The sequence below is a fragment of the Eptesicus fuscus genome, chromosome 7 (assembly GCF_027574615.1).
Source record: "Eptesicus fuscus isolate TK198812 chromosome 7, DD_ASM_mEF_20220401, whole genome shotgun sequence".
Classification (NCBI taxonomy): Eukaryota; Metazoa; Chordata; class Mammalia; order Chiroptera; family Vespertilionidae; genus Eptesicus; species Eptesicus fuscus.
Genome location: NC_072479.1, coordinates 96,469,255 through 96,491,612, shown reverse-complemented (window position 1 = coordinate 96,491,612; position 22,358 = coordinate 96,469,255). Strand labels below are relative to the sequence as shown.

General features: G+C 38.8%; 1 protein-coding gene across 1 annotated transcript in view; it reads right to left on the bottom strand.

Moving 5' to 3' along the window:
• Positions 1–20,810, bottom strand: part of POLR3B (RNA polymerase III subunit B) — a 99,176-nt gene extending 78,366 nt beyond the window's left edge. Inside the window, exons 1-9 of the mRNA XM_054719444.1 lie at positions 20,638–20,810; positions 15,991–16,023; positions 14,805–14,861; positions 14,656–14,720; positions 13,409–13,484; positions 10,702–10,802; positions 6,954–7,045; positions 5,254–5,371; positions 3,510–3,618 (exon numbers count right to left, since the gene is read on the bottom strand). Coding sequence (XP_054575419.1) covers positions 3,510–3,618; positions 5,254–5,371; positions 6,954–7,045; positions 10,702–10,802; positions 13,409–13,484; positions 14,656–14,720; positions 14,805–14,861; positions 15,991–16,023; positions 20,638–20,709 — 723 coding nt within the window. The 5' untranslated portion in view covers positions 20,710–20,810. The remainder of the gene's footprint in view (positions 1–3,509; positions 3,619–5,253; positions 5,372–6,953; positions 7,046–10,701; positions 10,803–13,408; positions 13,485–14,655; positions 14,721–14,804; positions 14,862–15,990; positions 16,024–20,637) is intronic.
• Between the last annotated feature and the right edge of the window lie 1,548 nt (positions 20,811–22,358).

Below are 22,358 nucleotides of genomic sequence, written 5' to 3'. Positions count from 1 at the left end.
GTGCTAAGGCCACAGAACACAAAAAGAGAAATGATGTGACTTTTCTGGTATCCAGTTTATTTTCCTGGGCTTCTGGCATCAAATGTGTAAGGAGAACTAAAGAAAGAGAAAAAGCATCCTCTTTTTGGGCTGTCTTAACTTTAAAAAAGCACATGATATCATTTGTTCTTCACCACGACCCTCTTAGGTGAAATTCTCACTTTATAAGTGAATTATCTAAAACCCAAAGAGATTGGGAAACCTGCCCAATGTCACATAGCTAAAAAGTGGAGAAGCTGGAATTCAAACTGAATCTGTCTGATTATAAGCAATCCAATACTCAATCAACCTCCCAGATGGAAAGTCTAAATAGTGGTTATCAAACAAGTTTCCACTGAATTATTAAAATATCCCTATAGTAGGAAACCAAAAAAAGTGACTGAAATTTGAACTGAATATTTAAACTGAAAAGTCTGAAAATTTTAAAATGCTTAATTCTTATATATTGATGATACACTATGTATAATACACATTATACATAGTCTGTAATGGATACATTTCAGGAGAAAAATGTGTCAACATATACCAAATTGTTTTTTTAAAGATGTAATTCCACTCCCAGGAATTAAGTCTCACAAAATAATCAGCAACATGCACAAACATGTATATATAAGGACATCCAGGGTTGTGTATAAGAGTGAAAACTTGGGTAAGAGGGGGTGATACCTGTAAGTCTAACTACAGGGAACTGGTTAAATATATTATATCACACATATGCAATTTCTATATAATACCTTCTAAAAGCAATGATGTAGACTCATATTTTCAGACATCAAAAACTATTCATTGCCCTAGCTGGTTTGGCTCAGTGGGTAGAGCATTGGCCTGCGGACTGGAGGGTGCAGGGTTCAATTCCAGTCAAGGGCACATGCTCGGGTTGCGGGCTCGATCCCCAGTAGGGGGCATGTAGGAGGCAGCCGATCAATGATTCTCTCTCATCACTGATGTTTCTATCTCTATCTCCCTCTCCCTTCCTCTCTGAAATCAATAAAAATATTAAAAAAACACACACACAACTATTCACAACCAATTGTTAAGTGAGAAAAATAAAATGGATGTGTATATTACAAAAGCAAAGGAAAAAGAGGTCAGCAAAAATATTTTCAGTGGCTTTAAATTTTTACAATGCAGATTGTTTTATAACCAAAAAGGAAGAAGTTTGAAATCTCAACTACTGGTTACATAAAAATGTACACTGTTATTTAATAGCCCATTATAAAAGGATTTAAGTCAGCTACATTTACAGAATAAACATTAAATAAATTTGACAGAAGAAACTCTTTTCAAGGATTAGATTTTTAAAAAGTAGTTAATATAGATTTCTGATTTTAATGCATATGTCTAGTGATGAATTTTCCATGTGAGTGATATAAGATTACATGCATTATAATTAATTTATAATTTCTGGTGTAAGGAAGGTAGGTAGTAGTCCTGTGCATCTTTTCAAGCATCAAAACCTTTCAAATAATTCCTTTTGATGCATGGGAGCATACTGCCCTCTGCTGGAGATGTAATTCTACATGGTTACATAAAATTTTCTTTACTAACCACTATGTACATAAGACATTGTATTGGGTACTGTGATCATCTGAGCTCTTTATTTTAATCAACCTAGTCATCAAGATTCATTTAATACCCATATACAGTAGATCATCATTATCCACAGTAGCTATGTTTTACAAAATTGCCAAAAACACTGAATTAATGAAGAAGCCCTGCTCCTGGGGGAGACAGGTTCTTGTGAACCTCAGGTTAAATTTTCTTCAACTGATTAATACAGAACCTTTTTTACGTATGTTTCTATTTAAAGATACCTTATTTTACATGTGTGTGTGATTCATTTACACTGAAGTCATAGCCAACAGCACTCATGTCTGAACAAAGCTTAGCTAACAAATATTTTCTCCATAAAGCACATCATAGCCTTCTCGCGCTTAGGAACACTTCAGCACTATGCTTGGTCATTTTAAACAGCAAAATCTCTAACAAAAGGTACAAATATGTGAAAAACATAACACTAGACAGAAAAAAAGGGGACCTTTTAACAGTATGAGAGCTGAAATGAGAAATCAGTGTTGCCTTGTTTGACCTCGGCTGGGAATGTGCCTGTTTGGTGACTGAAATTTTCATTGTTCTGTGCATGTACACACCCATAAATAATTGTAAAAGCACCACAAATATTGATTTGCAGTTACAAATAAATTTTAGCAAGTAGAAGAATTGGAAAATATAGAATCTGTGAATACTGAGAACCAACTGTATGATATAATATCAACTATTTTTCTGTTTTGCTAAATACTAATATTATAATTTAACTGTTCAGAGAATGGGCATAATATTTAAGTTTCAGAGAAGATTAAATGAGCTACTATACAATTATCTGAGAAGATAACATTTAGACATTATTTCTATGGGAAAATTTTTGGATTCTAAGCCAACAATTCACAAACAAGCTAGGGGGAGGCGGGGGAGGAATCAGTTGTAAATTGAAGATTAATGTTTATGCAGAAACTCACTAGAATTCAGAAGTCCATAAAACAGAACAATGAACTTGGTCCATACTCTTTGACCTAGAAAATTCCACTACTAGAAATTTAGCCTATGGATATCCTTGCCCATGTTAACATGATATTGCAGCAGTTATGTAATAGCAAGAGATATGTATGTCCACTTATAGCAGAATGTTAAATAATAGTACAGCTATAAATAGAACAGTCTGTTGGAAAGAATACAGTAGCTCTGTATGAAGTAATATAACACTATTGCCAATATGTAAGTTACCAAGAAAAAAAAAAAGAGGAAAAGCTGAGAGAAAAATGATATAAAATATATGTAAATAAAAAACAAAACAACAGAAATAAAACTATGTACTCATGTGCTTCTACATGTACAGACTAGCTCTAGAGAGATGCACAAGAAACTCGTAGCAAGTGGTATCTTTGGGCAGGAGAACACTGTGGTTAGGTACAGGTGGATGGGAGGCTTACTCATCACTATATAACCTTTAGTACTTTTGGAATTTTTTATAAACCCTGGTCTTATTAGCTTTCCATCTAAAATGCATTACATGACTGACAACTTGTCCATACCACAAGTCTCTCTATTCTTAACTCATTATCCTCCAAATTTCTAATTACATATGAAAAACGAGAGAAACAGACTCAGATACAGAGAACAAACTGATGGTTGCCAGTTGGGATGGGCGTTGGAGGCTGTGTGAAAAAGGTGAAGAGATTAAGAAGAACAAATTGGTATTTTCAAAGTAGTCACAGGGACGTAAAGTACAGCATAAGGAATATAGTCAATGATATTATAATAACTATGTATGGTGCCAGGGGGGATCACTGTAAGTTATATAAGTGTCTAACTACTAAGCTGTACACCTGAGGTTAATATAATACTGAATGTCAACTGTAATTGAAAAAAGTAAAAATTTCTTTATAATTTTCAGTAGATACTTGCAACCTTACCTTAAATATAATTACAATGGGTATATCTTCTGATAAAGTATTATGCCTCAAATAAAATCGTCCTTGTTTCACAGCCATATTGGTTCTGCTTTTTTTCTCATGGGTAGAGCTACAAGGAAATACAAGCTGGTTAAACTGCATCCCCATTTAGTTTCAAGCTAGTAACATGCAATAGAAATGTATGTCAATCAATAAGGTTTAACTATCAATAACCATCAGTGAGGTCCTATCTAATAGGTGCTTTTTAAAGCTGCCCAACTCCTCTCCTGCCCCGGCCACTTGCATTTTAAACACTATAAATGTTTCTTTAGCTTTGAGATTATGGTGGAAGTTTTGTGGGTGAATTTATTTTGACCTACTTCACTTTAATTCCACCTGAACTCCTTGGATCCAATGTGGGGCATATATTCACAATCAATTTTATACATCTGAAGAGAAAAACCTCAAAATGAGCCTGTACCATAATGAGAAACTATGAAGAAATGAATTTGTATACTAATAATACAATAAAACATACCTACAATCTAGGTATACTGTGAAGAAAACAAAAAACCTAAGGCAATCTCCTTATTGATCTCTATTCACTATAAAATTTCCAGTGGATTTAAAAACATTTCAACACTTTATTTATTCATAAAAGTAATACACACTAATCATCAGCTACATATTATGCACCTTTACCAATCTACTTATATTAGCTCTAATCTCATACATACTAAAACTTACTTTGAAGTGTTGCCTCCGAATCACATATGAGGAAACCAAGGCTCAGAGAAGCTAAGTAACTGCTCACCCAAGTACCTCATAGCTAGTAAACAAAATCTTTAGGATTCAAATCCTGATTGCCCTGGCTCCAAAATTGCAAACAGTGGGAAGACATATTGTAGAATTATTAGATCTGGGTTCAAATGCTGGTTATCTCTGATAATGGATGTGACCTGCACTCAAGGTCTGTTACTCAGCTATAAAACAGAGATAATATCACTTATCTTGGAGGACTGAGCTGACAAATAATATATGTAAAGCACCTAGTACACTACCTGGTTCCTAGTCACTGCTCAGTAAATGGCCATTTTTGTTAGTTGCCTCTCTATCAGAAAGAAAAATGAAGAAACTCTGAGTTAAGAAGTTCAATACAGGTTGTTAGAAGAAAAATTCAACTACATACTGACATCTTAACTATGTCACAAATTTTTTATACCCAGAATCCATTAATTTCCAAAATTCAAATTACATATGATAATAAGCCAGAGGAAAAAAATTATAGTAGTAATATAAGGGATACTGCTATAGAAAAATGAGTATACTGTGAAAGAGCCTGGTCTGAAAAACTAACAATAAGATGTTTAGTTCATGAAATAATTCATTAAATATTAAGTGTAAAATAGTCTAATACTATCAACAGAAATAGTCAATAATAAAAATAATCTGGAATACATTTGTAAAAATCCAGAAATATTTTTTATTTTTTTTAAAGTTCCTTTAATACTACAAATTAACAAAAAATTCAACTTTTAAAATAACTAGCAGGCTTTTAAACAATGTCTCATACATTCATCACAGAAAATTTTACATCCATACTTTATGCTTACAGTGTTACACAATAAGTTGAATACAGATAGTTTAAATATTTCCCTGCCTATTATCAGAGAGAATAACTGGGTACCTCCATATCAAAAGATAGCCATTTGATATTAATGGAATTAACAATATTTCTTAAGATCACCATCTCTGCTTTCCATACCTGGTAACTGAAGCACCAACTGTCCCTTTTCTGTCAGCCTCCACAATAATCCTGTTCTTAGACAGCTGCTCTTGGATAAGAATAACTTTTTCCACTCCTTTTACAATGAAGTATCCACCTGCCCAAAGGAAACAAGAACAGTTTCACCATCTAGTCTTCTAAAGTGTGATTTAGTAATCTCCTGAATTAGTGATCATTCTTCCATTGCTGCATGGCACTTGGCCACCACTTAATTCAAAGAGGTTTGATATTTTATTAATTAACTAGAGGCAGCCTGGCCTGCCCCCTCTACAGTCCGGGAGCCCTCAGGGGATGTCCTACTGACAGCTTAGGCCCGCTCCCCTGCGGCCTAAGCCACAGTCTGGCCTCCCTCTGCAGGAGGCAACCAGGCCAATCAGGGGAAGGCGCCACCCTCATCACCCCACCGCTTCTGCTGCAGTCTGGCCTCCCTCTGCGGGAGGCAACCAGGCCAATCAGGGGAAGGCGCCACCCTCATCACCCCACCGCTTCTGCTGCCTCTGGCCTTCCTCTGCGGGAGGTGACTGGACCAATCAGGGGAAGGTGCCACCCCCATCACCTCGCTGCTGCTGCCACTGCCAGCCATCGCAGCCGTTGCAGCTTTGTCCAGGAGGACATCCAGAAGATGTCCGATCTATCTGGTCTAATTAGCATATTACCCTTTTATTAGTATAGATGATAGTGTCAGCACATGATTTTATATAAAATGAAGCACAAGATAATAAACTTCTTGACAGGAAATGTATCTTAGTGGTCTATGCATCACCAGCACTTGACATACTGGTATATAGGAGGTGAATACAAGTAATTATGTTAAATTAGACTGCAGATTTCTTAAGCAGAAAAATAGCTAACAATCTTCAATATAAACTGAAATTTGCTCTAAGTTTTCTAACAAATCAGTAATAATGGTAAGCTAGGTTTCTGTAATATTCTATACTCAATAAAACATTACCATATATATTTTTGCACACAATTCAGAATAGGATAAAGTGACAATTCATTTTATCTTCAGAATGAAGTAGAAACAGGGCAGTATATTTGACTTATGCAACATTTTATTATAGTCTAAAAGTCACGTTCTTTGTTAACTTCTTTCCAAAACCTTCTGGGACTCTACATCAATGCAACTTTAAAGGAAGTAGATTAAAGCAACTATAAATTAAATCAGTGTGAAATATGAGTTAAGGAATTAAAAGAAACTTTCTGTTAAGTGCTAAGCTTGAAACTTTATAAAAGAAACTTCCTAAAAACAGGTACAAAAATGTGATTTTTAAAAATTTAAACAGAAGACTTTTATTCCCCCCCCCCACAATGCATTTAAAATAGCCTGAAATTAGATGTTTGAGTCTTTACAAACTAGCTAGATAAGTAACTTTGTGAGATTATTTTTGAATTTTTAAGTACACCAAAAGAGCATTACCCTGTTAGCAAAAATACTAACAAACCACAGCAATAAATACTTAGTGTATTAAAGTTTTAAATCTGAAATAAAAGAGGAAACAATTATCTTTTAGAAGTATAGAATAGAATAAAGTTGAAACCAAATTTCTGGACTTTTGTAAACAAAGTTTTATCAAAGTTCGTTATAAAGCAGAAAGGCTGGTATTGTTTTAAGGAAAATGTAAAAAAAAAACCCAAAAAACAAAGGAAGTGGAGCAAATCCAAGGATTCACACATACCTGGATCTAAAGGGCATTCATTCAGTTTGGCAAATTCTGCTGGTGTTTTCCCTGTAAGAACACAGTTCGAACTACGGAGCATTATGGGCATTCTGTTTAAAATAAAACAAAAGAAAATATCACATAAAGATTGTCACTGGGTGTGTGTGAGTGACATGTGCGAGGGCAAGTGTACCTGTGAGTGTCTGAGCAAGGACTCGGGGTGAGCAGTTTGGGCTATCCTGGCAGAGGAGCTGCGCGGGCAATTGCCAGGAATCAGGGTCCAGGGACTGCAGTATTTGCTGGGGAGGGGGCTGTTGCTTCCCCCGCCCGCTTTCCCCACCTTGGGTGCCTCGGCTGAAACCGCAGGCTGGAGAGACTGAGAAGGATGCAGCTTGGTCACGAAGCCAGGAGTGTCGGACTGAGAGGTGGCTGGTAAGTGCTGGCTGTGGAGGCCATGGTGGGAGCAAAGTGGCAGGAGACCAAGGCTGAGACTCACGGGAGGGAATAGCCAGAACGCCCCTCCATCATCCTACCTGGGAAGTTCACCCTGATCTCTGTCTGCGGGAAGAGTCACATGGTGGAACTTGGGGACAGGGGAGGGGTCTGACCGGCACACCCAGCAGTGAATCTGAGGGACAACTCAAAAGTTCCAGAAGAATTTTTGGCAGAGAGCAGAGGGGCTGGACAGTGTGGCCCAGGAAAGAACATTGGTCCTGCCCACTTCAGGTGCAGGGGAGGCATGCCTTCCCCCCCTGCGGAATGGCTGCAGCAACCCCAGAAAAGGGGGACCAGCTCTGGGCTGGAAATCTACACACCAGTGGCTGGGTCTGGTGGGTGGGGAACTTTGACAATGACCTGGTTAAGGCCTGGGCGGATGCCTTGCCCAGTGGTCAGACACACTGAAAGATTGGAGTGCTAAGCAGGGATGATTTATTTATTTATTATCCCTTCCTGTTTGAGAAGGTAGAAGTTAGCAAGGAGGTGCCAACGAGCCAGGCAGAGCTGAAGCATTGGAAGGAGAGGAAGTACCCACCACCCTCCTACAAGCTACATGTACCACCCCCAAAACGAGCCTGTTTAAACCATCATGGCAGGACACAGAGCCCAGCTTTATGGAGGCAGGGAGAGGAGCTCAGAACAGGGACAGACAAGCTGCGAGACCTTAGGCAGGCCCAGCCTCTGGGTTATGGAGGCCCCGCCCACCAGACTACTGGGAGCTCCGCCCTGCCAGTGCTTCATTCAGGTTGCCCAAAGGCCAGGCAGGGGCAGCAATAAACATTGGCTGGCACAAGAACCTACCAGGAGGCCAGCACCAAAATATCAAGGGGACTGATTCAACAACATCAAAGCAAAATCCAGCAAACTCCACAAATAGCAGATCCAAATATTTTTTTCTTCTCATGTCTCTTTCCTTTTATTCGATTTTCCCCCTCTTTTTCTTCTTTTTTAAATTTTTCTTTCTTTCCCATTTTTCTTTTCCTATTATATATTTTAATTTATTCATTATAGTTACTTTTAAAAATAGTATTATTTCATTTATCTTTTTCTTTTCTTTTTTAATCTTATGCTATTTCTTTTTTCTTTCACATTTTCTTTTTTTGGGTTCTTTTTTCTCTAATTCTTTTGGTCTTGTGTCTTTTAGTATCCTTTCTTTTTCTTTTCTTTTCCTATTTTAGTCCTTTTTGTTGTTGTTGTTGTGTGTGTGTGTGTGTGTGTGTGTGTGTGTGTGTTGTTTTCAATTCAGTCTTGTTTTGTCTTGATTTGTTCTGTCAGCACCTGTATAACAGTTGGCATGATATGGTTGGGGTTGAGCCCAACCACAAATGCGACAACAGCAATCGAGATCCAAATACAACAGGAGGGCCCATATAATCCATGCAAGGGACATTCCTAGTGCTCCCAGCTCAGAAGATCAAGGAGACTACACACACCACTGGGTCCCACAAGAAGGTCACTTCATTAAGACTGTGAGGCATAGTAGTCTTATCCAATACAAAGAAACAAACACAAAAAAAGAGCAAAATTGGGAAAACAAAGAAACAGGCCCCAAATGAAAGAACAGAAGAAATCTCCAGAGCTAAATGAAATGGAGGCAAGCAATTTATTAGAAACAGAGTATAAAGTAATGGTTTTTAGAATGCTCAACAGCATGAAAAAGGACATAGAAACCATGAAAAAGAACCAGTCAAAAATGAAGAATGACATAGCTAAAATAAAGAATACACTGGAAGGAATTAACAGTAGAAGAAGAGGATTGAATCAGCAAATTAGAAGGTAGAAAAAAAAATCACTCAATCAGAACAGCAAAAAGAAAAAAATGCTTTAAAAGCATGAGGACAGTTTAAGGGAACTTTGGGACACCATGAAATAGAACAACATCTGTATCCTAGGAGTGCCAGTTGGAGAAAAAAGTGAGTAAGGCATTAGAGAACTTACTTGAAGAAATAATGACAGAACTTTCCTAACCTGATGAAGAAAAAAGTCACTCAAGTTCAGGAAGCACAGAGTCCCAATCAAGATGAACCCAAAGAGACCCACATCAAAACACATCATAATTAAAATGGCAAACATTAAAGACAAAGAATCTTAAAGGCAGCAAGAGAGAGACAGTCAGTTACCTACAAGGGAGTTTCCATAAGGCTGTCAGATGAGTTTTCAACAGAAATACTATAGGCCAGAGGGAATAATGGCATGAAGTATTCAAAGTAATGAAAAGCAAGGATCTGAAACCAAGACTACTCTGTCCAGAAAGGCTATCATTAAAAACTGAAGGTGAAATAGCTTCCCAGACAAAAAAAAGCTAAAGGAGTTTATTACCACCAAACAAATATCGCAAGAAATGTTAAAGGGACTGCTGTAAGAGGAAGAATACATATATATTTATTTATATTTATATGTTTATATTTATTTACTTATATTTATAAATTTAGAAAGAAACATAGGCATAAAAAATAAAACGGGCATTAAATATATACCTATCAACAATCTTAAATGGTAAATGGATAAAATACTCCAATCAAAAGACATGTAACCTGAGTGTAGCTGACAAGAGCTGTATCATTATCTTTTATTTACCTGAGCACCCATCATAGTGCATGACAAATAATGAGAAGTTGATGCATATTTGTGAACTAATGGATTATTAAGCTCTTAGCACTTTTGAAGGAAGAAAAACACATGAATGGGAATTATGTGGAGTAAGTTTAAAGTCCAATATCATTTATAACCATTATTATTATTATTATTGTTATTGTGGGTTTTGTCCATTTCTACAGGAGAGTCAATATATTTCTCTAGTTAGGACATGCAGACTGTAAAAATGCTAGCCATCATTTCCAAATCTGTTCTGGGTAAATAAGTAACTTCTCCCTTAAATACTGCTATATAAAAACAGTTAAATGGCCAGGAAAATCAAACTTAAAATATACATGAATCCACCAAGACCAGTCCAGAGACTTCACTGAAATGCTTTCTTACCTAATGTTTTCCTAACAGCCTGGTATTATAGGAGGAAATGAAAGCATTTTTCTTAACTTTACAGAAAACATTTCACAATTAAAAAACAATAACCACAAATATGTGCTGGATACCGCTTAAGTGTTTTATATCTACTGACTCACTGAATCCAGAAAATAAGCCATGAACTAGGCACCATTTCCCACATTTTTCAGATGAGGAAATGGGCAAAGAGAACTTTAGTTGCTCAAGGACACCTCAGAGGGCTGGAATGCAGGTAGTTATCTCTAATACCAACGTCATTTCTTACCTGCCAATGGGTAAAGCATTGCGGATGATCCTCTGGCTGCCTCGGGTATATTCAATATCCACTGTAATGGGGGCAGAGTACGTCATGTCCCGCAGACGGCACTGAAACAGATTCAGACAGTCACTGCTCCTCCTCTCTGGAAAAGAAAGGTTCTGAGAGCTCCAAAGAGCTCCTTCTTTAGTAGAAGTATGGCTCACGTTAAACTTGGACCTGTTCATGGAACACTGAGCTATTACATATGCTACCTTAGGGCACTGGGAATAATGAGCAGGAATGATACCAGCTATAGCTCTAGACATCACCACAGCATCTCTGCCCCTGCCAGCCCAGATGTGAAACAATAAATCTGGTACTGATTTTCTGCTTACTGATCTGATGCCATCATCAGTCTGCTCCCATACCTTTGTCGCTGCCTCTTTCAAAACAGTTAACCAGTATAATGATAACTAAAGTACACACACACGTATATATACACACACACAAACTAAAAAGTTTAAACTATACTACCTTTTATTCTCCAAATAAACAAAACTAGATCACAAAATTCCTTAACAAGTGATAGATTATAGCACAAACCATTCATCACATTGTTCTAATAATTGCTGAATCATTTGAGGAACTTTAGAAATTGTTGCTGAGTTTCATGTGGCTTGCAAAATTATGTCCTTGCCTGAGATGTGATCAGACAGAGGAAACCTCATCAGAATGATCCAGTGACTTCCCCATTATATTGATGGTCATCAGGTGGCTTGTAGTCTCAAAAGGAATTTCTCTGACCATCAACCTGAAAATTTATGGTGCTGAATCATCTCTCTGGTTTCTAATGAACCAAAGATAGTCAGATTTAAACTTTTTCTAGTCTTTATCAATTCGCCTGGAATTTTAAAATATTAGATATTCCTATTATTGACCAATAAAAATTATTTACTTTATATTTAATTAGATCATGTCTCCTTCAGGTCAGACCAAAGGCAGTGTGGCATGTTGGTTCAAAGTATGGATTCTATTGCATGTGCTCAAATCTTGGTTCTACCACTTAAATTTTACATCTCTTCATATGTAAAATGGTAAGAATAATTTTAATTCCCAAGAGTATAAATACATATTTTTAAAATGGTGCCTAGTATAGAACACTATATAAATATTATCTTGTTTTTATTAATAAAACTAATGTAATGTCCATGATAGGCAAACATTTGTGGAACAAACTTATCCCTTCAAATGGAAATGAAATTCAACAGATGTTGTAAGAATTGGAACCAAACTTTGTAGGTTCCCAAACTACTTCCATGGGTCCCCTCCATCTCCCTCGGCCTCTCTCTTATTGCAGGAGTAGGACTGCTCTGATGGAGTCTGCAGTACCTACGCCCCGCCAGTCCTGCTGTGGGTCCCATGACTGCCCACCCATCTGCTCTCCCACTCTCCCCAATTCTCCAAGAGTCAAAATCTCTCCAAGAAATCTCCACAACCTCTCTAATTACAATAATACTTATATGTTTTTTCAACGTAATAATAATTATAATGACAACTGTAGCCTCAGCTTCTTGAACTACTTCAGACTACTTTGTCTTCTCCTTTCTCTGAACTCAGATTATAGTTTATAGTAATATAGTTTAGATAACTTAGAAATTGCTAATTGGCTGCTTAGTTTTCAAAAAAATGGAAAGTTCTAGCAAAAGGGAATGGGAGGTGGGGAAAGCCAAACTGGGGCACACACCTTCCACTATCCCACAGTCCTTACCACTTCCTACTCAGTACAACTTCACATATTTACCTTACCTACCTGATCATTCTAGACATTCAAGTGTGTCACCCCCTTGTGTCTGTTTCACATGTTTTATTATTTTAATCTCTCCACAAGAGTATGAACTCCTTGAGGAAGGATATGTGTCTCATTTCTTTTGTATCTCTCAATGTTGAGACACAAAATAAATGTTCAATTGATATTTGATGACTAAGTAGTACCAAAATTTATTTATGTAAAATGTCTGGTTACTTGTTCATACTTCCTATGTAACCTTACTTAGACAACAACCATACAATCTAACACCTTAATTGTTGTTTAATAAGCTTGCTGTGCTATGGTCCATAATTGCTATTTTAGTATTATATTAATACAAACCAGATAAATCTACAAAAATCATTTTATTCCCTGAATCAATTCCCAATTCTGGATACTAAGTGGAAGAATTTGAAAACAAGTCTAGTATCTGTTAAAAGCCAATAAACAGACCTATTCTATAACCCTCTGTCTGCCTATCTGTTAATAATCTGGTATTTAAATTTCTTCTCATCCACCTCTTCTATTAGACTGTGAGCTCTTGGTCCTTGGTCTCCCCTCCCTAACACAATGCCTGCTGACCCTCAAAAAATGCACTAAGCAAGTAATCCCTGCAAAAAACACCACCATGCTAGGCACAAGTGGCTGGCAAGGGGCTGGGAGATACCACTAAAATGCTCAGAAACAATATAAATAGGACACAGTTATATAACAGTGCAAGTTAATAACATTAAATGATAAACTAAATAGTACAAAACTGTTCCCTTATATAGTATAGTATTATACAAGTGCTTGTGTATTTTGGTTACCTGCCTCATAAGAGATTTTTTTTTTACCTGTTTTAAATCATCTTTCAAGAGTATATATTAAGGGCAGACTCTTTGAGTTAAAGTAAACAAATTCAATTAAAGTAAGGTTAAAAATTACCTCATGAGGGGACACTGGTCTGGTTACATTGAAGCTTTCTTCAACATCAGGAAGCCCAACATAGATATTAAGATATCTGAAAAGCAAATTATTCCATTACCAATTATAGTTCTCCAAAGAACATATAAACAAAAAAAAAGACAGTTTCCTCCTAAATACAGGATTATGCTTTGACTATTGTTTATCTTGCTAAGGATGACAAATTAAAAATTATAACTGGAGAACTTCTTAAAGTGATAGTACATATAACTTTACAAAGGGGGGAAAGTACTCTCTAACAGAGTATCTTTTTTTAAAAAACAGTGTAGCCCAGCCAGCTGTCAAACTATGAGTCAAGAAATCATGATTCAATTCCCGTCAGGGCACATGCCCAGGTTTCGGGCTCAATCCCCAGTGTGGGGTGTGCAGGAAGAAGACAATTAATGATTCTCTCTCATCACTGATGTTTCTGTCTCTCTCTCCCTCTCCCTTCCTCTCTGAAATCAATAAAAATATTTTTAAAAAATAAAAATAGTGTAAATCTCTACAATAATCCTAGAAGCATAGCTTCCTTAAAATGATACTTAAATGAAAAAAGCAAAGTACAAAAGAGTATCTATAGTATGCTATGATTCATTTAAGAAAGAAGAGGATATGAGGGGGAAAATATATATGCTCATTTGTGCAAAAGAAATCGAAGGAACTTCTATAAAACAACCGACCAGAATTCCTCAAAAGTATCAACGTCATGAAAGACCAAGAACGCTTAAGGAGCTGTTACAGACTGGAGGAGAGTGAAGAGGCATGACAATTAAACATACTGTGGGGTCCTGAATTGAACCCTGAACCAGAAAAAGGACATTAGTGGGAAAACTTTAAATAAGATCTGTAGATCTGTTGCTAATATTATATCAATGCTAATTTCCTGATTTTGCTCATTGTGCTATAATATAAGATGTTCCTGGTTTAGCTCATTGTGCTATAATATAATACAGTAGCAGAAGCTGGGTGAAGAATAAAATGGGAACATTGTACTATTTTTGTAATTTTTATTTAAGTCTAAAATTGTTTTTAAAAATTTAAAACCCTAATAGTTTTAGTAACTTCTTAATCATAATGCTATGTGTTATAATTAGTTTACCAATTAAAAATTGAACACCTGATAATTAACTTATTAAACAGATTAAAAAGAGTTTTGGTAGCAACTACATTCACTTTTTAAAATGTTAGACATTATCAAAAGAGTAATTGATAGTTGGATTTCTTACTTTAGGTACCACATGGGGTCAGCATCACTTGTAACCTTTTCATTGGCTTTCATGATCTTCTTTATCTGCAGTGGAAAGAGTAGCGTTAGGAAAGACTCTGGCTTCCAATTAATTCTTAGCTGTGTCCAGTTCTAAGATCTGATGCTTACCTCTACATTAATAAAATAGTTGAAGGAATCTATGTGCTGCTTTACAAGGCCTTTCACCTAAACAGAAAAGGGGAAACAGTAGATGAGCAATAAAAGTAGGTTAGCAGATAGTATAATAGACTCTAATCATAGGTAATCATCAAATTTTTCTCAAAACCAAAGGGGAAAAAATTCATGAATTTAGTAAAACTTTACATTTATGTCTTCATTCCATTTCTTCTCCATCTTACTAGAATATCCTCAAATTTTCCTCCTTGAGAAGCAACCTGACTTTGGGAAATCAAGATACAAGTATTTGAATATACCTAATGATTCCATACAAGCTAATAAATAAGGTAGAATTTTCTCTGCATATTTTGGATTTTCAAAAAAAATATAGCAATTGAGCATAATATCATCTCTTCCCCCTCAAACAATGCCCATTTACTTTTCTGTCTTTCTCCTACCTGGGCAATTTTATGATTTTCACACATCAAACTGGTCTTTCACATCACTTTATAGAAGAATGAGGGAGGACAAATAAGAGTCTCTATTAAGAAAATACTTGTATTTGATACTGAAAGCAGGTGAAATTCAACAATCCTAAGATCAGATACCAGCTAGCAGTGACTTCCTTTTCATCTCAGAAATGAGTAATAACTGTACACAGATAGTGCTGTGTACTGCAATGGAAAACAGTGAAATAATAAACACAAAGACTCCAAAATCTTAAGATTTAAAGGACTGTACATGTTCATTTCCTTATATTAATCTTCAAACACAATTAGTTCAACACTTCTAGAACTTTCTTGACAGATAGTCATAGAACTTTTGTTTTAATTATACTTCCTTATTGGGAATCTCACTGGCTTACAAAACAACCATCCCATATTTTGAAGTAGTCCTGATTGTTGGGGGGAAAATTCAACCTTATAATGATGAGGTCTACCTTCCTCAGGTTTCCACCCCTTGGACTTATTAGTCTCTTCTGATCTGCCATGCTATAATGTATACTACTTCCTCTCTAAAATCAGATTACCACTTCCCCAACCAGCAGGAATACTGCCTTATAATTCCTTGTATTTCCCAAACCTAGCAATATACACAATTGCATATAGTAAAAAAAGGTGATAAAAATTTTATCTTAACAAAAGGCTTATTTCTTGACTTTTCATCAGAAAATTAATTATTACTAAAGATTCATTACCTTTAAAAATGCTGGAAGCAGCCTCCATTTTTCCTGTGAATCAAAATAGTAAGAGTGTCAGGATGTGTGCCAGCAACCACATATTTTTATATTATTTTAATGTACCATAAATGACTCACTTTATCACAATAAGTGAAAGAAAGTAAATCAAAATGAAACCAACAATTTTTACATAGTAATCACTTTTATGGAAATCACATAGGTATGTATCTGCATATGCGCATACAAATATATGTATAAACACACACATGTATATATACAACAGATTTCTTAAATAGAATCTAATTTAATCTCTTCTTGATGACTCAAGATTCCAAGTACTTTATTTTATTTTCATGACACTTCCTGAGTAAGCGGGTCTGCCAGTTTGAGAAAGGGAAGGCAAGTTTCAGAGAGTCTGGTGGGGAAGCCAGGTCTCCGAGTTCTTTCTCTCTCCCATTTTCTGTCAACTAGTGCATGGTCAGAGCTCATCTCAGGGCGGTAGAAGGACGGCACACACCGTGTTCACCTTCTACATTAAAGAGCTGCAAACTGCTACACTTCTTTTGTTCTTAGGCCTGTTATTTATACTTTGCTGAGGTTTTAAGTAGCCCACCATGATACAGCTCTTTTCATGAATGGCATCTAATCTGCTAATGGGAAATCTAACAAAAGGGTAGAACTGAGTCTAAAGTAAGAATATGCTGTTTCTGAGTAAGGGCCTAAGAATCATGTTAGTCCTTGCAGCAACTGCAAAACTTTTGACTTTCACTCTGACATGAGAAGCATTGGAAGGTTCTGAATAAAAGAGTGACATGATGATGTGACTCATTTTAACTGGATCAGTTAAAATAATAGGTCGAACTGCTGGACTGAGGACAGACAAGTTAGAAGCAGGGAGATCATTTAAAAGTCTACTGCAATACTCCAGGCTGGTAACAGTAGAGACAGTGAGAAATTGTTAGCTAGGAGACTCAATGTGAAGTTCAGGCCAACAGGACTTGATAGATTAGATAGAGACTCTGAGAGAAAGAGGAGTTAAGACTGATACCTTAGAGTTGCCATTTATGGAGATGAGGAAGCAGGGATGCTGTCAAGAGCAGCAGGTTTAAAGTGTGGAGGGGCTATTAGGAGGTTGGCTGGGGGCATGCTTAGTTTAAGATATCCACTAGACATTGAGGTGGAGATGTCGACAGACAACAAATATGAGTCTGGAACTTGGGAAGAGAGTGGCCTGGAGATACACACTAGGAAGAGGTCAGCAAATAGATGGGAATTACAGCCACATAATGGATGAGCTTGCCTAAGGGGTGCAGATGGAGAACTTCAAGAACCTTCCAATATTGAGAGCTGAGGAACAGAAGGAAGGCAGATCTAGCAAAGGACACTAAGAAGAAGGAAGTTAAGCCAAGGAAGGAGGCAACCAGGAGAAAGTAAAAACATTTTTCAAGAAAAAAAAGGAGGTGGGTGAGGGGCATATGAGATATCTCTGTACCTTCCTCTCAATTTCACTGTGAACCTAAAAAACTCTAAATAAAATTGAGTCTTAAAAAAAAAAAAAAGGGGGGGGGGAATCAGGCAAAACTAATCAATATGATGGAAATCAAAGGTCGGGGCTAGAGACAGACTGAAAAGAGAATGGACTTTCTGTAGTGATGGAAATATTCTATATTTTGTATTGGGTGGTGGTTATTTGGGAATACACAACTGTCAAAACTAATGATCGGAACACTCAGTACTCCTGTGTTTTACTGCATATACATCTACAGAGGAATGAGAGAAAGCTCAAAAGGAACTATAGGATAAGAGTAGAAATATCTCAGGGAAGCAGGTGGTGAAGGTAATGAGGGAGAGAGAGGCTGGAAAAGTTAACAGTGGCCAGACTGAGGAGGCCTTATATACACAGTAAACACTCGATTTTACCCTAAGAGCAATGGGAAGAGACTGAAGAAGCTTAACCAACAAGGCAGCATGATCACATTTGTGTGTATAAACTGATGGCTGTTGCCACAGAGCAGAGAGACTGGAGTGAGAGAGGTTAAGAGCCTAGGAAGCAAGAGATGACAGTGGTTCAGACTTGGAGAACAGGGCCCTGAAGATGGGATGGATGGTGGATTGGATGCTGGGGGCCATTCCTGAGTCAGATGACTCGAACTGTTGTTTTAGTTCCTCCAGCGCTGTGCAAATTCAGGCAAGGAATCGTAATCATTTATTCTTATTCCTTCCACTTTCTCTGGAGAAGCAGTCCAGTCGGCAGTTAAGGATGAAGACTCTGGAGTCAAGACTGCAAGAGTCCAAATTCCAGATCAGCCACTCACCAGCCTTCTGACATTGGGTTACTTATTTAACCTCTCTGGGCCTCAAAAATCTTCCCTGGCATGTGGTGGGCACAATACTTATTTCAGAGAATTAAATAACAATGCGTGTTAGGCTTACAGAGCCTGGCACACAGGAAGTACTCAGTAAATGCGGGCTCTTCCTATGAACTCTTCAAGAGCGAAAATCCAATATTGCCTGATAATGACCAGCAGTGTATTTCCTGCAGGCTCATTAATCAGCCAAATGATTAGAGAAAGGTTTTATAATCCGACTAGAGGCCCGGTGCACGAAATTCGTGCATGGAGGGGGGTTGTCACTCAGCCCAGCCTGTACCCTCTCCAATCTGGGACCCCTCAAGGGATGTCCGACTGCCCGTTTAGGCCCGATCCCAGGGATCGGGCCTAAACGGGCAGTCGGACATCCCTCTCACAATCCAGGACTGCTGGCTCCCAACTGCTTGCCTGCCTGCCTTCCTGATTGCCCCTAACCGCTTCTGCCTGCCTCTCACAATCCAGAACTGCTGGCTCCCAACTGCTTGCCTGCCTGCCTTCCTGATTGCCCCTAACCGCTTCTGCCTGCCTGATTGCCCCTAACTGCCCTCTCCTGCAGGGTTGATCACCTCCAACTGCTCTCCCTTGCAGGCTTGGTCCCTCTCAACTGCCCTCCCTTGAAGGCCAGGTGCCTCCCAACTGCCCTCTCCTTCTGGCCATCTTGTGGTGGCGATCCTGTGTCCACATGGGGGCAGGATCTTTGACCACATGGGGGCAGCTATATTGTGTGTTGCAGTGATGATCAATCTGCATAGTACTCTTTTATTAGATAGGATAGAGGCCTGGTACAGGGGTGGGGGCCAGCTGGTTTGCCCTGAAGGGTGTCCTGGATCAGGTGGGGGTTCCCTTGGGGTGTGGGGCGGCCTGAGCGAGGGGCCTGTGGTGGTTTGCAGGCGGGCCACACCCCCTGGAAACCCAAGTGGAGGCCCTGGTATCTGGAATTTATTTTCCTTCTACAATTGAAACTTTGTAGCCTGGAGCAGAGCCAAGCCTGGGGCTCCCTCCGAGGCCCGAAGCCATTTGTGTTGGGGTTATAATTGAAACTTTGTTGCCTTAAGCGGGTGGGCCTGGCCAGGGTGTGTGGAAAGCTTTGCTTCCCCTGTTGCCGGCAGCAACCCTGGCCTGCCCTCTCAAGCTCCATTCTGCCGCCATTTGTTTGAATTTGTTTACCTTCTATAATTGAAACTTTGTAGCTTGAGTGGAGGCTTAGGCCTGCAACGGCTGGCAGAAAGCTTGGCTTCTCTGTTACCTAGGAAACCTTGCTCTCTGTGGCTGTAGCCATCTTGGTTTGGGTTAATTTGCATGCTCACTCTGATTGGATGGTGGGCGTGGCTTATGGGTGTGGCTTGTGGATGTGTCAGAGGTATGGTCAATTTGCATATTTGTCTATTATTAGATTAGATAACCCGAGAGTTCGCCTATCATGTCACTTTCCTGCTTAACCCCTTGGACAGCATCTCACTGCTCCTTCAGATGTCTGACAAAACTTTTCGTAACCTGGAGCTGTGCCTATGCTGCATCTTCGTATCTCCTCTCCTCTTCTTCACTCTAGTCCTTGTTTTAGCTCCAAAAAGCCTCTCAAGTGTCCGGTTCTCTCTACCTGAAATCTTTCCAAGCTGTCTTTCCAAGCCTCATTTCTCCAGATCCCCGACTCCACGCCAATGAAGACTGTGATGCCCAGAGAGGTTCTATATATAATACGGGCCTTTCTAGAAAATAAAATTATGTCAACAGCTGAACTTCATTCGGCAAGCTGCCACTCCAGGGCAGTTACCCTTCATTTCTGATAATATAACGGAAGCTATGGGGCTACTTCCCAAGAAACACCCAGGCAAAATGCTGAGTGAATTCTCGGGGCGTTTAAAATAGTCCTGCAGTCCAAATTTGAATTCCAGGTTGAAGGGGCAGATTACTTGGCCTGGCACTGAGACAATTTGGTTTAACCACCACAGGCAGCTGTGGGACCTCACGAGAGGGGCCTAAACTCCCTGGGCCTCAGAGCCCTCCATAAGCCCGCGAAGATGGAGTATGTCCCCCAAAGGTGGGCGCGAGGACCAATCTTGCCCACACACAGGAGCGCTAGAAAGGGCCCGGGGCGAGAGCTGAGGCTGCGCGGCCCCGGACGAGGAGCGAAGACCGACTCGGGAAAGCACGAGCCCCAGTGCAGAGGAATGAGCATGCGCGAAGCTCTGAGCATCCGCAGAAGCTACGACCCGCCCCGACCCTCCAGTGCTCTCAGGGTACCGCCTCCTGGGGACGCCTCCCGGCCCCTTCCGTTCCGCGCGTGCCCGGCCTTTACCTCTACGGTCGGTATTGGCGCAGCTAGCTGCTCCGGGGTCAGGTTCCCAAACTCCTCCGCAAGCACGTCCATGCTGCTCACGGCGAAGGAAGAAGCAAACAGGAGCCCCACACGCCAGCCTCCGCCGGCTCACGCCAACTGCAGCGCCCGTAGAGAGCGGTGCGCGTGGCCTAAACGGTCCCCGCCGCCCAGGTTGATGGAAGGCGCGACAGAAAGGTTCCGCCCGCTCCCGGCCTGAACCTGAGGTGGAACCCGGATGTGGCTGAGGCGAAGCTGGGAAACTGCGCCCCCTAGTGTCGCTCAGGAGGTCTCGCCGGGTAATCCTAAACCCCATAGGTCTGGTTCATTGCCAGTTATCCTGTAATTGAGACCAATAGAGCATATTGGTTGTAATTTTTAAAATAATTCAGAGAAAGGGGCAAACGGATAATTTGCGAAACCTGAGCCACAGAGATAGGGAACTTACGTAATTTAATCCAAAACGACACGTTGTATAGTATGGAAAAATAGGAAATTTACCAAATGCCTAGTAGTAGGGGAGGGCACTGGTTAAAAGATATTATACAACTATTAAAATAACCATAAAATGAGGAGGTATTAACTCACTTAAGCGTAGAGTACAACAGAACAGTAATTAAGACTGTTAAATTCTAAAAGGACTGGATATAAGGTCCAGGAATAAATATCAGCACATAGGGAACTTGAGTATGAAAAGGTAACATTTTAAATCAGTAGGGGAAAATGAGTTATCTAATAAATGATGTTGGAACAGTTGATTAGCCATTTAGAAAAAAAAGTAAATCCTATATAGATGAAATATTTAAATGTTAACAAAACATTAAAAGAAAATGCAAGTGAATATATTCATAACATTGTGGTGATGAGGGCCTTAAAGGGTGGCAACACAGTCAGAAATTATAACGGGAAAATATTCATAGATTTGGCAATATAATTCTAATCGTAGTTTCATGAGTCCATTAAAAACTTTTTTTCTGAACAAATTTTTAAAAATCACCATGAATAAGAGGTTTTTTAAAAAACAACAACAACAAAAAAAAAACACAAACAAACACAAGTTGATAAAAGACATAGGCTTGGTATCCCTAATTTAACATGAACTCATGCTCTGGCCAAGTGTCTCAGTTGGTTGGAGCATCATTCCATGCACACCCGGCTCTTAGGGAAGGCAACTGATGATGTTTCTCTCTCACATTGATGTTCTCTCTATCTCTCTGTTTCTCTGTTCCTCTCCTTCTCTCTCCTTCTCTCTCCCCCTCCCTTCCTCTCTCCCTTTGCCTCACCCTCTAAAATCAATAAAAATTAATAAAAATATATCCTTGTGTGAGGATCAAAAAAAACGAACTCATGCAAATCAATAGGAAAAAATATCCCACTGGGAAAAACAAAGCAAAAGATACCAACAGTTGTTTAATGTGTGAGGAGTCTCCATTTAGGAAGATGCAAAACTTCTGGAGATGGACGATGGTGATGGTTGCACAACCATGTGAATATACTTACAGCCACTGAACTGTACACTTAACATGGTGAACTTTATGTGTGTTTTACTACAGTAAATTACAAAAATTTGTTAAATATACATTTGCCAGTTTCTCATGAATGTATAGGCCTTGCACCAGGCTAATTTCTGAATTAGCTACTTGAAGTAAATTTTAATGCCTGTATCTTCTAAGTCAGGTGCTGATTGATGTCTGAAAGCATCA